At 41.0% G+C, this 17,124-nt stretch overlaps 1 protein-coding gene across 5 annotated transcripts in view; it reads left to right on the forward strand.

Annotated features, from left to right (window-relative positions):
• Positions 1–17,124, forward strand: part of NUDT12 (nudix hydrolase 12) — a 130,162-nt gene that overhangs the window by 77,554 nt on the left and 35,484 nt on the right. Inside the window, exon 9 of one of the 5 annotated variants that reach the window (XM_073233247.1) lies at positions 4,973–7,525. The exons of the other annotated variants lie outside the window; for them this stretch is intronic. Within the exon in view, the coding sequence (XP_073089348.1) occupies positions 4,973–5,074 (102 nt within the window). The 3' untranslated portion in view covers positions 5,075–7,525. Of the gene's footprint in view, positions 1–4,972; positions 7,526–17,124 lie in introns of those variants that run through there. 5 annotated transcript variants of the gene reach the window in all.

A 17,124-nucleotide genomic window follows, 5' to 3' on the forward strand; every position in this document is an offset into this window, starting at 1 on the left:
ATGCAGGCAGAGTAGAGTGTGAAGGTCAGTCTAGCTCCACAGCCCCAAATCTTAGAATTTTATACTTTGGCTTTTAGTAAACTAACAGTTATCAGAAAATGTATAACTCTTGGGGCTTGCCCTGGAATTGATCCAAAAAGCAGAGGGAAACCAGGCCCACAGGATGGGTTTGAATGGGCAGTGGAAGGAAACGATATAGTTGGCCTCTGATGGCACCTTATGGTCCTGCTGGAGTCCATGCCTGTAGGTCTCCAGGTCACCATATGGAGCAGACACAATGCTGGAGCTCTAGGAAGCGATCTGGCAAGAGATTCAGCTGTGTCCAAACGTTTGCGTATAGAGATGGCACTACACGCCATGAGGCCACCTAAGGCGAATGTAGATTACAAGAGAAGAGAGCTGAAGTCAAAGCCATTGGGATGAGTACAGAGCCAGCCATAAGTCTGGGAAGAGAGGAAGACGATCTGGCATTAGAGGCTGAACAGGAGAAGCCACAGAGACAAGAGGAAAACCAAGGGAGTACCACATCCCCAGGGCCACAAGACAAACATATCTCAAGTATGTGAGCATGGTCAGTGGGGTCAAAGGCTGTTGTGAATTGATTGCTTGCTAGTTACAAGCCTCTCAGGGAGAGTGGACCCCCCTTGCTGGAATTGGCCTTGTCTGGACTTACCTTGCCTCTATCTTCGATCTTATTTTCTCCCCAGTCCTAAAGCATATTTGTCTCTGTCATTCTGAAGGAGAGGGGAAAGTCCCTTGAATGCACATCTCTTGTGACTGACTTCCTCTCTCTCTTCTGCCTTTCTAAGGCAAACTCTTGGGAAGAGTTGTCTAACATTATCTTCCTCCACTTTCTTTCCTAACCCACTACAGTCAGGTGTCTGCTTCCCATATACATGTGGTTGTTCAAATGATGATCATGCTCAGTTTATCCAGAAAGAGAGCGTAGGATGAGAAAAAAATGGGCCACCAACATTTAGTAGGACATGAAAATGTCTACCTGAAGGCTCTTGTGTGGATCAAATTAAGTAACATATGTAAACCAATTAATTACAATGTCTGGTACACAGTTTCACATACTAGATTCCATCCCCTTGACCCATTTTACTCCATTCTAAGTAACCTGCCCATAGTCATATAGCTGTTAAGTGAGTACAGCTTCATACTCAGGTCTGCTTGAATAAAAAGGCTGTGTTCTTTGTTTCTACTACAACTTTTGTCCCCATCTGCAAACTCCCTGGCCCTGGAAATGACAGTGCCTGGCCCATTTTCCAGGTTTGCACCTCGGAGCTTGACCTCACCTTGTTAATCTGCTACAACTCCAAGTATCAGCCTTCTCTGGCTGCCCATCCCTCTTGTCCCCACACCTTGTGTCAGCCCCTAGGGAAAGGCGCGGAGCAAAAGAGAGGCAAACTAAGAACTATTAAGTAAGATTTATGAGCATCGTTTCCTGAATCACAGGAATTGACTAAATAAATACCTCACCAATGGAAGAATGCTTCTGGCATTCAGAAAGCAGGGAATACATCATTATATGCATGTGGTCAATGTATGGGGTACTTCCTAGTTTCCAAATTGATCTCCAAGTTTCAATACCTCATTGGAACCTTACTCTGCAATTCGATAGATGCCCGGTAGGTGGAGTAGCTTCCTCACAGATGGTTTTTCAGAGCCCCATGGATGGTAATTTGAATCATAAAATTCTTGTTAATTCGGGAAGAGATTGAGAAATAATTTAGACCAGCTTCCTCCTTTTCCAAAATAGGAAAATGAGGATTTAAATATTATATAATTTATACTATAAGGGGACTTATATATTCACCTGAAATGTTCCTATTTATACCAGTTACCAGCCTCCAACTTTGGGTAATTTACCCTAAGAAGTCCATTACACTAAGCGGCTAGTTCTGGGTTAGGAGGGTGTAAGGGGACATGAGAGGCATTGTCTGTCATGAGATGACCACATTCTTAGGGTGATACCCTGTTGGAGCTACTTTCTGAGTATTAAGGAAGTCCCAATAAAAAAGGACATTTAAATGAGAAGAAATCTACCCCTTCACCTTTCCGACTTTCTCCTACAACTTCCTGTTCTTCCCTCTGCAACAAAGTCTGACCTGCCAAGTCTATGTTCAGGGTGAATGTTAGAAGAAAACCAGTTTCCAAAAATGGCTTCTTCTCCGGCTGCCCCAGCACCTGGAATTCCCAGGGATAAAGGCAAGTCTATCATGCCAAGTCCACTTCGAAAAGATATTCCTAAGGGAAATTCACATCCATTCAGTTATGGGCAAATAAATACCTATTGAAACTTACTATGCCAGAGATAGAGCTGTAAAAATAGTGGACAAAACCAGCAGCTCTCATGGAAAACACATTGCTGTGGGAAGAGATAGAAAAGAGGGTAATTTCAGATACCTCTCCGTATTTGGATTTGAGGGTGGCTGGGAGAAGGGGGTAGGTTGGGAGGCTTTTTTTCCAAGAATGGTCAAGGAAATTTGTCTGAGAAGGTAATATTTCAGATAAAACAAAGATTTGGGAGAATGATCTCAGCAGAGGGAACAGCTAATACTCAAGACCTGATGAGGAAGCATTAAGCTATTTTCAATTGTACATTCTTAATAAGCATTAGGTAGTTCATCAGATTGCTTCTTAAGAGCTGCCACCTGGTATAAAGAAAGATACTGAAGGAACTGAAGCTTAAATGGGGGGAACTTAGAGTGATCATCGCGGAACATGTCAGGATGGAACACATCCAGGAACGCTCCTTTCCCAGTGAGGAGGTGATGGATAACTGAGAACAGCAGTGTGGTCCCTGGGGGGTGCCAGGAGGGGAAGCAGTATCACAAGAAAGCAGAAAAGACTTAGTAATGGATCAGATTGAGGGCACCAAATACAAACTCAAGGTACTTAAAAGTAGCTCTTAGAAGAGCTTTGAAAATAGTCTGCTTATCTTTATCTCATTGTTTCTTAAAATGTGGTCTGAAAAACCACAAATTAGAATCACCCAGGCACTTTTCAGATATGCCTGTGCATCCCATCAGGTCTTCCAAATCTGGATTTATGGGCTGGGGCTCAGGAGGATGGTTTATAGTAAGTACACACACACTCTGTGAATGTTGTATACACTGAAGTCGGGAATTGATGCTCTGTAGAATTTGCATTTTACCAGTGCTTCAGCTTGTCAAATAGCATTGTTTTTCCTGTGGATGGTATAATTTTGTGGGCAGTAATGTGCTCTCCCTAAATCTCAAGAGCATTTACTTCTCACCTCACCTGTTCTTGGGACACAATGGGGAGAAAGTTCACTAGTGAAATTGTGGATTGGGAGGTTGGATTTCAACTTCTGTGGTGACAATACATGGACACAGCAAACATATTTGGAGTGGTGACACACATGAGTATACTCCTCATGTCCATCAGTATCTTTGTTTCCCGTTTAGAAAACTATGCCCCAAAAAAGCAACAGTAAATTTGGACTTCTTACCCACCACCCTCCCATCTGTAACCAGGTATTGAGTTTTCTTTAACCAACGTTCCCACTGAGCAAATGCCAACAAATAGAGCAGGATTACCTGGTTGCCTGATACAGCCCGAGACATTTAAGGCTTGATTTCTTTCTTGTCTTTTATCATCAAAAATTTGAAGAGGAAGCACAGGACTTATTTCTTCCACAGAATTTTCTAGTAATGGCAGAAGGGGTAGCGGTGGGGTCTTTGGACTAATGCTTCGGAAGCCTAACAACTTTCGCATAGACTGTTCAGCCACTCTTCACACACTTCATGTGCTTTAACTGAAATGTCAGAGGCTTCATCAGGGTGGAAATTATTTTGCGGCTCCATAAGACATTATTTTTTCCTGGAAGAGCCTCATTTCCTGATTTCAGTAAAATGTCTGCTAAGCCAGCAAAAGGAGAAACTGTCAATTAAAGTTGGTGTATTTGTTCTTCACAGGGAATTCTCAGGGTACAAGTTGAAGAAGGACAATTAAGGAAAATTATTCATGAAGTACATGGTCATTTGCATTTTTCCCTTGGGGATACGTTTGTTGTCATCATTTGCATGGAGAGTATTTGCTGGCAGATCTTCCCTTTTACCTCAGAGTTGAGATAATGTTTTCATTTCAATTGAATCATCCTCATCTTAAATATTGCATGGTGGCATGGGCTGCCATCTCCTATTTCCTTGGGCTGGCTAACCATGAGGATAAGGCAAACTCGGCCACGGTCCCATATCCCTTTGTCCTCACTGCCATCTTGTGTGGTGGTCAGATGTGTTTGTTATACTGCAGGGAATTATAATATTGAATGAGCTGCATAAAATTCTACCCAAGAAATTTTAAAATAAAAAGCTCTCAAATGGAGTGCCTGCTTCTAGCTATAAAATATGGGCTCTGAAAGCACAGAAGGAACATTTGCAACTTAAAACTTTTCATCAGAAATTGAGAGAACCCAAGGTCAGTTTAATATTAATTCTCCCCCAGCTCTTTCATCTAACAGATATCAAGTTACATTTGAATCTGGTAAAGAGATATGAATTTAGGTCACTTTAGCCTTCAAAGGACAAATTTCTTGAGAAATATTCTGTATCCTTCTATTTAGTCTTGAGTATCATTAGGTCATTTTAAGGTGAAAAGGCCCAAAACTTGCCTTTTTCATAGAAAGGGAAATTCATTTCTGGTAAGTTGAAATTGCTTGTGAATTATTTATAGGGAATAGAGAATTCATCAGATCTGATACCATCCACAGCCATGAGATTGCCTTGTTCTGTAATAGGTGCTATGGGAACTGGAAACCTGGAGTTGGTTAGCATGAGGATTTCTATCCCGAATTTCATACAGGTTAAAGGCAGGCAACACGTAAGAGATGGAAAGCCTAGGTCCAAACTATGTTACAAAGAACCTTAACAACAAAAAAAGCCTCACCGTAAAGGATATTCTCTAGACCTCCCACACTGATCCTGGTTTCTTTCCACCACAGCTCCCAGCCAACATGAAGAGCCCCATCTCATCATATCACCACCCTCTCCTCCTCTTTATTAGCTGGGGAGATGATGACAATAGGAACAACAAGATGAGGTAATAAGGCCAAATAAAATAGAAACATATTAATCCAAACAAAGTGAGAAAAGACCTCCAATTCATTACTGATCAACTCCCTATTTCTTCTACTCAAATATAAGAAGAGTTTTTTCTCCCAGTCTCTTAGACCTGTTGTTGAATCATCCTACCTTGAATTCCATCCTAAATTCAAAAATGTATAATCTTGGGATTTCCCCAGTACCCTATGTTTAGTCTTTGTGTTCATTAATTTGAAATGCTTTTATTGATCATCTTTTGTAGGCAAGGGACACAGCTGATCAGTAATCTAGAAACCAAGTTGAATAAGACAAAGTTCTTACCATAATGGGGATTGAACCTAAACTTTTATTATGGGTAGGATTTCTGTACATGTCATATGGGAAAGTTAGTTCCAGATGGAAGCAAAAGCCCAAGGAAGCCTGGACAAGAATATATTGGGAACTAACCAGTAACCACAAGTAGACCAGTTGGATTGCATCATGGGGTATATGGAAAAGACTAATGGAGATTTAGACTTTACATACAGACCAGATCAAATACTAACCAACCTTAAATTCAGGATAAAGCTGTACTCTAATTGGGTGGCAATGAAGAACCATTGAGTGGTTTTGAACCCCAGAAGCATAACTGAAAGATAAATGAAGCTGTTCTTTAGGACAATAGGGCAGTGCTGGGATGTTGGATTGTAGGGTGAGTTGGGAAGCCTTGCATTAATTCAGGCAAGAGAGTAAGAGGCTGAATTCAGATGATGGCACTAAGAATGAGGGAGAAAAAAATCAATCAGCAATATCTAGTTGTTCATCTGCTATTCCCGACTTTTTCCTGCTATCCTGCCCTGCTTTTACCAGTCTTACCACTTATATCCACTGTAGACACCCTCCTTTCATTGACCCAACCTCTCTACCCCTAAATATGGAAGTTCTTAACCTGGATCCCAGACCCCTGCTGACATAATATTAAAAGGTTCTTAGACTTAGATGGGGAAAAACAGTTCCATCTTTATTTTCACTAACCTCTCAGTGAAACTTAAAATTATCCTCAATTAGGGAACAAACCACCATAAAATTAGCTGTCTGTCAACTTTTTAATAACAGAACCAGAAATATCTTGTGTCCTACTTTAGTTATTGATCATATGTTGAAATATAGCTTATATCTATCACAATTTCAAAATTAAGGTAGCAACTAGTCCTATTACCAGATCCTACTGTTTAATGTGCTATTTATTAAAGCAGATGCTACCTTGTCACGAATTTTTCTTTAATATTCTGATACAGTATTTCAATTGGTGTCCTCTGTAACCCTATGTATTTTGATTTATGCATTTAAAAATGTTATTCTAAAAAAAAGATATACAAGCCTCTCCAGACTACCAAACATCAGGAAGACTTGTAGAGATCTGGGTCATCATTTGAGACCATGGCCTGACACAATTTTCTGACCATCTCCAAGGTCTAGCTGTATACCCTTGAGAGGAGAAGTTCCATTTCTCACTCCTTCTGAAGGCACGACACCATCACCTGTCCATAGACCAGGGAGGGGAAGATGTCCCCTGACTTCCCACCTTATTGCTCATCTCCTTTTATTTTCTTTTTTCCTTTTCTATTTTATGAACCTTCTTTGATATACCTGCAGAATGCCAGTGCTTCTAAAACCAGGCATACTTTCAATCTCCACGTTGTCCTTTTTCTTCTTTCTATACCAGATAAAATTCTGGACTCTTCCTGAATCTAGTCAGTGCGATATTGCCGCACAACAGAAGCCAACAACTTTTAAGGCAAATGCCAAGTCCCCATTGATTCACTTCCTTGTAAGTGGGAGCAGGAGATCAGAGAGGGATTTCTGGTTGGGAAATTAATGCTGTGTATGGCACCTTAACAAGACTGCCGACTATCCAGTGATGTGGGGAGAGGGCAGGAAGGAAACTGCTGACTGAAGAATAGAAAGAGGGTATTTTAGGAAACAGAAAATGTACCAGACAAGAATTTCATCGACAGTTGACCCTGACTCCTCCCACAGAATGATCTTGTGTGTTCAGAATCTTGGCACATGTGTATAAACTGATAATGTCTGTTACCTAATTTCTCAAAGTGCATAGGCTTAGGCCATATACTAAAAATGAAAGCACAATATTTTTTTTGTTGACATTGTGATGAAACTAGAATCATTTTAACAGATTTTGTTTTCATGAGAGTTCCTTCCAATTTACCTCATTTCCTATGACTAAGAGATGACAATGGTGATAGAGAAAATATTATGTGTACTGTAGAACTTGGTGGAAATTTCAATATGGTTTTGTTTTGTTTGGTCTTTTTTCTTTTAACACACATGCCAGATGACTCATGAAAAAAATAATTAGCTGGAGTATTGTACACAGAATTTTCATCAATATCTTCTCCTATTATTGAAAGTAAATAATGAGGTTTCAGAGGCTGTTTTTGAAAATCTGTAACTTGACATTTCCAACAGTAAGAAAATAGGAATATGAAATGTGACAATTAATATTGAAGCCACAGATACAAGGATGTCTAGTATCACAAAAGATAGGTTTAGTATTAAAATTACTTTAAAAATTTGAAGAAGCAGTTGCTGGGTGTGGACAAATACATATGAAGGAAGAGAAGCCAAATGTATACTGTGAGACCAAGGGGTGAGAGTGGGTCATCGGCATCCAGAGAGCAGAACTGAAATGGAAATTGCAAAAATGTTCCCCTGGCCAGGACGGAGTCAGTTTTGGTAAGGAGCACACTAGGGTGCTGTACCCAAGTCCTATGCCCAGGGAGACGTGAAGAGGGAAAATAACCATCACAGGAAAGGTCAACATTTATACAGTATGAAGAAATGAATTACAAAATAAAACAGTACAAGGATGTGACATATTACACTTGGAAAAAAATCGTGAGATTGCAGTGTGTAGACCAGTACTGTTCCATGGTGGTATTCAAAGAATCCACAGCAAAAAAATTTTTAAAGGACAATGTGTAAGTGGCCCATGAATAAATTATTTTCAATTCAATAGGTTATCCTTTTTTCTGCAATTACAACTATTCTAGTTTTCTAATGTTAAATTGCCATTAATACACCTAATACAAATAACAGATGGTAGTTTTTTCTTAAACATTCCTCTTCAGGTAAAAAAATTTTTTTTGAGACTTTAAAATCATATCCAATCACCCCAACTTATTTAAATTTTTCTGTTCTTAGAATGGGTAGTCCAGACCTGTGATCATGAATTTATTTATTATAAGTCTTTCAGAAAAATTTTAGCATACATCACCAATCTATGGGACTTTATTTTTAAAACACAAACATATGCTTCTCTGAGCATAAAAAATATAGATGTTATTAAACCTACATAAAAATATAAATTTAAAAGGATGAAGTAAAAAATAAATTTATTAAAGATTCAAAAGATCCTTTATGTTCTTTCTTCATCTTAAAAATATTGTTGAGACCAACTTATTTAATGTACTTTTTTATATTCTTGTATTCACACTTTGTGAGACAGGAATTCAAAGGTTTCACTCAGATTTCAGTTAAATTTTCTTACATAGTTTTAGTGGCTGTCATAATTTAAATGTATGCTTTACAAAGATAGCAGAGATCCAAACAGAACAAGTGCCTTATTGGCTGTGTTTCCTAAATCATGGTACTCATTTTTCAATTCCATCCACCAATTACGCAAAATGTTTTCTTTTAAATTTGGCTAGTAAATTTCCATCTTCCCTGATGTCAGTCACTCATCCATGCAAACTAACTGGGTAGTATTAACATTTTCCTATTTTCATCAAACGGAATCAGAACATCTTTCTGAAAGATTTTTAAATCCCGATTTCCTTACTGGTGGAGATATGAGTTTTTATAGGTGAAACCCACTGTTTATGGCAATTAAATCATTAATGAGAAAAACAGTCCCAAAATGCTTGCTTCAGAACATGAGTTTCTTTCAACAGCAGTTCCTTTCGCATCCATTATTAAAATGTGACCTTTACTGTGAAGGGGCCTACCAAGTCTGCTTATTTTTTCAAATACTTGCTAGGAAACACACTACAGATAGCTACTTGTCATCACAGAAAAGGTCAGCAAACTTGGCAAGTAAAGGGTTTTTTTGTTTATTTTTAAAAATAAAACAGTGTATGATTAATCTTAAATATGACTTATCTTCCTGTAACATAACCAGCAAACTTCTGTGTTGTGAAAAAAGATTTTCAAGATCACTGCCCCATATCATTAGAAAGTATAAAAAATGTTTTTTAAATAAAAGGTAATAAAATTTATTAATCACCTTACCCACTTATTACCTTAACACTGCAATATTTGAAAATGAACAAACAGCATTGGTATGCAGTCAACACCTGTAAGTGCGGAACTTACACGCTGCTTTGGGGAGGCAGGACTTTGGGTGGAGGTTCCTAACTTGTAACTGCCAGAAATACAGGCTACATGATAATGCCAGGGACAGGGTATGTATAAAATAGTCATAAGGCTTAACTTATCATATTTTTAGATAAATGTCTAAAAATAGAAGTTCTATTATTTTCTTCTTGCATCTCAGTGTCTGAGGTGTACATACCAGTGGTACCAAGATCTTAAATCGATTTGGATAATGCATTTAAATTTTTTTAGATTGATTGTCAAAGGTCAATAGTTTAAATGGCAAAGTTTATTATTTAACATTTTCAATTGTCTTTATGAACATAGTGGGCTATTATATAGAGGGCGATGTCCGTACATTCTTTAATTTTTCCAAAAAAAATTAAAAGGCCAGAAAGCCTAGAAAATAACTATGGATAAATTAAAATATAATTTCTTTTTAAGGAACATTGTCAAAACAAAAATAAGTTCTACAAAAATAAATCCTTCACTATAGATCTTTTCTAAAATATTAAAATGCCAGAGATGAACGGAAATCTATATTATAAGATGGTGTTGGAGGCAGACTTTTCTGCTGACCTATGAGCCCATAGCCTTTGGGCTTCTGTGTCTGAGTTTTCACAAGAAGAACATGGGCACAACCTTTCCTGGTCCACTAAGAATGATATTCTCTCTATAAGTAAAAGATGCATTTAATTTATACTAATAGCACTATTCCCAAGATCTTGTGATCATTACTCAAAAAGCTCAACCAATTAAATACAAACAAAAATTTAATTGTAGATTACTAAGACTTACAAATAGCCTGAAACAAACATCCAAAGAATAAAATAATAAAAACACTAGGCTTTGGTATTTTATTTCATTTCAACAACCCACTGAGGTAGGTTAACATTATTATGCCCATTTACAGATATGAAAACTAAGGCTTGCAAAGGAAAGCATATTCCCCAAGCTAATTCAACTACTAATTGGCTGAGCTAAAACTAAAGCTAAAAGAGAGAGTGCTCCTGCAATTCCATGAAATATGATTTTCCTAATTTAATCCTAAACTCTAATTTTGAAATCAATTGATAAATTTACCACAATGCCATATTTTGGCTACAACTAAATTGCATTTGTTAAACAATTTTTCCTTTGTTCAGGCTTTTGTAAACTTTCCACCTAAACTGTTCATCTTAACCATGCACAAATATTCTGTTGACATTCTTGTAAACTCTGTAGAATATGAGAGGGCAAAATGTAGCCTTTCAGTTAATACAATCCTTTTTTCTTGTATTTATTCAGGAACATATTTGAAACATGCAGCTAACTCTTCTCTACATTTTAAGTAATGGGGTATTGTGTCACTTCTGCAGTCAAAAAGTTTCAGTAAATCCTTACAATACATAGAACAAAGTCAAACTCCTCACCCTGGCCTTTAGAGTTTCCATAATGAGTCCAGCTTCCAGACTTACCCCCATAGCATTCCTCAGTGCTTATCCTGCTTCATCCAGCCCCTTTCACTTGCTGCTACCACAGAACATCTTTCCCTCCAACTCCTGGGCCCTTCTTCGCACCATCCCTTCTGCTCTTGGCCTCTAACATCTACAGATGCCAAAATATGGCCTCCTTCCTAAGACCTCAGTATCTCCAGGTCATAAATAATTTATTCCATCTCCATAGTCCTATATGTCCTTGTCTTTAAGAAAGTGCCTATACATCTGGGTTCCCAGCAAATGTTAGTTGAACTGAAATGAAATTGGGGACTTAGGAAATATGTCTTATGACATCTTCTACAAGGAGATATCATTGAGAAATATCACTGAGAGATATTTCAGAAACATCATTGAGAAAGCAAAGATATCACTGCTGACTCTTCTTGAAAAATGACGGAACTTTCCATGGGAGAGAGACCAGCTATTTGGTAACCTACCCGTTAAATACAGGTTATGAAGCTCTTTATTTTTGCTGGCATTCTCTATATCATCCTAGCTGCCGGTAAAGATATTTACTACCAAGAAATCTGGGGCAGGTGAAATCTAGACCACATTAGGAATTCTTTTTTGATCTGTAAAGGATGCAGGGATAAATTCCATTCATGGTGCTCTTGTGAACATAAACGTGCCTACACAATTGCAGTTAACTCCCAGCATGAGAATGAAGAGAAACTAACAGCAACTTATCCATGAAACTGAGGGTATATTGAGAAGGTAGTAATCAAATGGGGAATAATGTCAAGAAAAGGGGCTCTGAAACGTAGACTGGAATGAGTAGAGAGACCTATTAAGTGGTGAAAGGAGTTTGGGCTTTATTCTGAAAGTTATGGGGACTCACTGGATGCTTTAAGCAAAGGTATACATGTTCATATAAACATGTGTTACAGATTCATTTTTCAAACATGGTGGCATGAAGCATTAGCTGAAAAAGAAACTGTTAGCAGGGGAGCTTAAGATAAATGCTTTATTAGCCCTCCTGGTGGAATAGGAAAAGTGTAGCTTTCGAGAAATACTCCAGTAGGGAGACGGTCTTACAAAGAAGCAAAGCTGCTGGGTCTCAGGACATTTTCCCTCACTTACTTGGAAGTTAAGATACTGGATTTGGTGTCAGAGGAGCTGTAGTCAGATTTTACTTTACTTTTAGGCAAGTTAGTTAATATAAGCCTCAGTTTCTTCTTCTGTTACGTGGAACTCAGAATGCTTGATGACACAAGGGGTATTTGAGGATTCGGTAATAAAAGGTCATAGCTCAATTACTAACAGCTGCACAATTAATATTAGGGGTCTTCCTTACAATAAGCAGTGGATTCCATACCTGGAAACTCTCCTGCTATATACCTGCCAATCTTAAACAGTTACAAAGCTTGTAAGCCAAATTTGAATGGAAAAGGCAACAGCATATAAAAGGGAGAGAGATGCTTTATGCTGACCATCCCTGAACATCCTCATACCAGCTTTTTCAGTGAATAGATATTTTTGGATGCCAAAATTTGCCAGGCATCATGTAGGCACTGGGGATACTGCTGATAAATACTCAAAATGGTGCCTACTCCCATAGGAGCTTACATTTTAGTTAGAGAGATTAAACCACATACATAAACCATCTTACAACAGAGTATATATGCTACACAGTGCTGGGATGTGAGTGACCAGGATAAGGGCTGCTTCAACAGGGTTTGTGGGGAATGGTCTCTCAGAAGACATGACATTTGGCCAAAGACCCAAAGTAAGAGAACAAACAACCACACGAGGAGCTGGTACAAGAACATTCCAACCAGAGAGACCAATGAACGCCAAGACCCTCCAAAGGAAAGGGTCTGAGGTTTTAAGAGGAGCAGGCATAGGCCAATGTGACAGGGCAGGGAGACAGGGAAAGGCTGGTTTGAGCAACGACTGGAGAAATGAGCAGGGACTCATAAGCCATGTGCTGGAGGATGGATTTTATTTCACATGCAATGGGAAATCATGTATGGGTTTTAACCAGGTGAGTGGCAGGATGCCTATGGTACACAGAATAATGTCTCCCCACCCCCAGATGTCCACATCTGAGTCCCTGGGACCTGTGAATATATTGCTTTACATGACAACAGGGACATTGTGGATGTGCTTAAGTTAAGAATCTTGAGGTGGGGAGATTATCTTGCCTTATCTAGGTGGGCCCAGTATCATCACAAGGATCCCTAGAAGAGGCAGGCAGCAGAGTCGGACCCAGAAGAGATGTGACAGAGGAAGCACAGGCTGAAGGGATGCAGGGCCACGAGCCTCGGGATGCAAGCAGCCTCTAAAGCTGGAAGAAGCAAGGAAACAGCTTCTCCCCAGGGCCTCTAGAAGACATGCAGCCCTGCCTGCTGACACCCTGATTTTAGCCCAGTGAGAATGATTTCAGACTTCTAACTTCCAGAACTCCAAGAAAATAAATCTATGTTAAGTCCCTAAATTTGTCACAACAACAATAAGAAACTAATACAATGCTTCTGAGTGGAGAATGGCTTGAACAAGTCTTGAACAACACACTGAACAGTTCTAAAGGCAAACTCTTTGGTCCTGTCCTGTCATAAAGAATGGAAAAGCAAGGTCAAAGATCACACAGGTGCAAAAGTGGATCAAGAGTGGAACTGGGGGGCCAGCGGAGATGCCATTACAGCATCCAGACAGAGGAGGTCTGTCCAGGTGTAAAGGTGGCTGCACAGTCCCGAGATAAAGAGACATATTGGAGATACATTAGGAGGTAAGGCTGATGTAACTTGGCTCCTAAACCACTCTTTGCTTTGGCAGAAGCTGGAACCCTGGGTACTGCTTTGCACCCTATAGTCCGTCTTGGAAAGCAAGTGCTGCTTCAGTAGGTGACTGATTTGACACACAGATAATTTACTCACCAACCAGAAACAGCTAGCCAATTGAAAAAACCAACTCAGAGCCCAGACCGAACAAGGCCAAAGCCAGCCCTTTGGGCCCATCCTGTAGTCAAGAGTGGAAAAGCAGGGTCAAAGAGAGCACAGGTGCAGAAGTGGAGGCCTTTGAGGGGAAAATGTGCTGTGGGCTAACTCCAGGCTCCGCAGTATTTCCTCTTTACAAGGTAAGAAGAATGAGTTTCCCAACAGTGGAAAAAGAAGGAAAATAATCGCTTTTTCACCCCAGTACCATTCGTCAGACCTGTGTGAGCACCGTTCTCCACTCTCCGCTTCCCAGCCCGCGCCCACCTGCCTGATTGTGAGGCGTTTCTCTGGGCCGGGTCTGCGCTGCAGTGAGAGGCCTGTGGGCAGAGGTCCCAGCTTGGGGACTGGCGCCCAGGGCAGGGAGGAACCCCCAGGAGGAGAGCCACGGGGCTGTCACGCAGGGGCGTTTCCCGCCCAGGGAGGGCGCCCCCGCAACCTTCACTCCACTAGGCCCTCCTGGCCTTGCCGGCAGGGCTTCCCAAGAACCCCCTCTGCGGTCTCAGCTCTACCGCTGGACGCCATCACACCTTCGTCCATCAGCCCGCTGCCAATCTCAGCGTCCTGGGGGGCCTCCAACCCTGTGGACGGTGCCAGCAGCCGCAGCACGGTTCCCATCCTTTCCACAGTTTGCACAGCTGCGATGGGTTCCTGTGGGTGCCACCCGCTGCCCCTCTGAAACCCTCTATGAATCCCTCCTCTCCTCAGGAAAGAAACCGCTTACTCTTCATCAGAGAGGCTCCGCCGCATGGGGGCTGTGCACAGCTGACGAGAGGGGAACCACCTCATTTTCACCATTGGCAGTGGGAGCGCGCACGCGGAGCCCTGAGGCTCACCATTTCCCAGAGAGAAGCCCTTCCACGGGAAGGGAAGAGGGAGTTGTGTAATGAGTTCCGAACATTGCATGTCCTCTATCTTTGCCTGACCTCCAAGGCCCCTGGCCTTGTGCATAGTTGCTTCATTCTCCAGGGCCTAGTGGTCTTGGCAGCTGCAGACTTTGATCATAGAGCTAAGGGGCCTCACCTCAACCCAGCCGAGCTGGTCGGCAGGCCTCATGTTCTCCTTGCCCAGGACAGCCAGAACAAGTCACTCTGCTGTTTTTTATGTGCACCATTTTGAGTGAATGGTCTCACTTCTGCCCCACACCTGCCACTCTCTAGATTAATGCTGCACCTTTCCCTCTTTACAGCCTCTAGATTTCCAGAATGATTTGTGAGTACCTCCCTTTTTATCAATAATGAAAAAAACAAAGTGCTGTGATAAAAGAATAACACAGATGCCTGATGCTTGTAAAGAAGGTGCCCTCTATCTCTGATCCCTCCCATCAGAACTAGACCTCATCCCCGGTCTCTATTTTGGGAAGCTTTTCATCTCACAGGCCACAAAGGCAACCAACTGCCTGAAGAGAATGGCATTGTGATGAACACAGAGGTCACTCTGGGTAGTCTGATTACACATTTTGCCAAGGCTGTCCTTGGTACAGACGCAGTACATGCTAAATGGCACGTGCTTCTCGTTCCAGCAATTAGTTTTGATCTCTATGGCTTAATGCTATGCCCAGTTGTTCTGAAAGGAAAAAGAAATGCTCTGCCTTTGCACCACTTATTTTTATATATGCGTTCAGTGAAAACTTTTTGAAGCCAAGGTCTCTACTAGGCATTGTGAGGGAAAAGAATGAATCATTCCCACCCTCAAGAAGCTACTGGCATAGACAAAGAGAGACAACAAGAAAGTGAAATGTGACATAAAATACTTTCCCGTTTTTGGAGGAAGGAAAGAGCCCTTCCTTTGTTCAACAAATATATGTCAGGCATGGTTTAAGGCGTAAGAATGTAGAAGTGAAGAAGGAAAAAGAGGTCCCTGTGGGGAGAGATGGTTATTATGCTAAAAAAAATTAAATATACAAAGGTCATTTAAAAGTGATAAATATAATTAATAGGAGAGGAATGGGATGGAAGAGAGGTTAGCTTAGAGCAGGTATTCAGGTAGACCTCTCTGAAGAGGCGGCCTTCTCTTCAAATGAGATGGCACTTGCTGCATGAGGCCTAGAGAAGGATGACTGGGCCGGGGAAACAAGTGCAAGGGCTCCAAGGTGGACACAGGCTTGGAGCGTTAGGGGGCAAGTGAGAGTTCAGCCTCAAAGAGTGGGTGAAATGGCCTGCATGTAGTTGGGAGCCAGGTCTGGTGAAACCTGAAATCCAGAAGGTAAGGGGAGAGTAGACTGGGGGGGTTCCTGGGCCAGGCCGAGGCTCGGCAGTGTGCTCTATGAGCAGGGAGTGCAGCAGGCGTAGAGCAGTCTCTGACTTGGTGAGAAGTGCTTCAGGAAGATTGCTCTCATGTTAGTGGGAGCTATTTTTGCTTTTGACAATCAAGTATTCCTCTGTGCTTCTGTTGAAGCTTCCTATTTCCTGATAAATATTCATCTTCATGTCTGGGTTTCTTGTAAGAGGCTAGACTATAAAACAGTATTAAGTAGGGCTAGCAATATAATTTGTGGGGCCCACTGTAAAATGAAAATGTTGGGCCCTTTGTTCAAAATGCAGTTTAGAAACTTTTTCCTTTCTTCAGCCATCTCTGTCTTGATTTGTCATGGTGTCCTGTATTTGTTATTCAATACAAAATAAGTCCCTCAAGCATGAGGATGCTTGCCAAGTAGTTGTAGACCCTCCTAGGCACCAGTCTTCCTTCCCACATGCACACCAAGCACCCAACAGCCAGGGAAGCCACATGGCCGCTGGGCAGGGGCAGTGGAGCAGGAGGCCAACTCCCCGTCCCAAGGAGGCAGGGAGTCCATGCAGAGGCTGAGGCTCCAAGCCTCCTGTGCATGTGCTGTCAGTCCATTGTGCTTCACTTAACAAATGTAAATTCAAAAATAAAGTCTTTAAGAATTTCAAGATGCTGATTACATCCTTCTGTTTGTGGGGCTTTGAGATGAACTAGTGGCCTTGCCCTGCCCCGGTCTGAGGCCTGAAGAGAAGGTAACTGCATCTCAATATAGATTTTTTTCCCTTGGAACATAAACTCAGTGAGTTACTCACCTTCAAAAACACATGCAACTATAGTTTTATAAGATGTCACCACTGAAGGGTACATAGAACTTGTATTTTCAACTTCTTGTAAATCTACAGTTATCTGAAAATAAAATGTTATGTACAAAAGGCCCTTACACATGTGATATTTTTCAGAAGGAAGGAAGGAGGGAGGGAAGGAGAGAAGGAAAGGGTCCAAGAGCAAGATGAGGATGAAATTGAAGCCACTGTGCTGGCA

Source organism: Manis javanica, chromosome 1 (assembly GCF_040802235.1).
Source record: "Manis javanica isolate MJ-LG chromosome 1, MJ_LKY, whole genome shotgun sequence".
Classification (NCBI taxonomy): domain Eukaryota; kingdom Metazoa; phylum Chordata; class Mammalia; order Pholidota; family Manidae; genus Manis; species Manis javanica.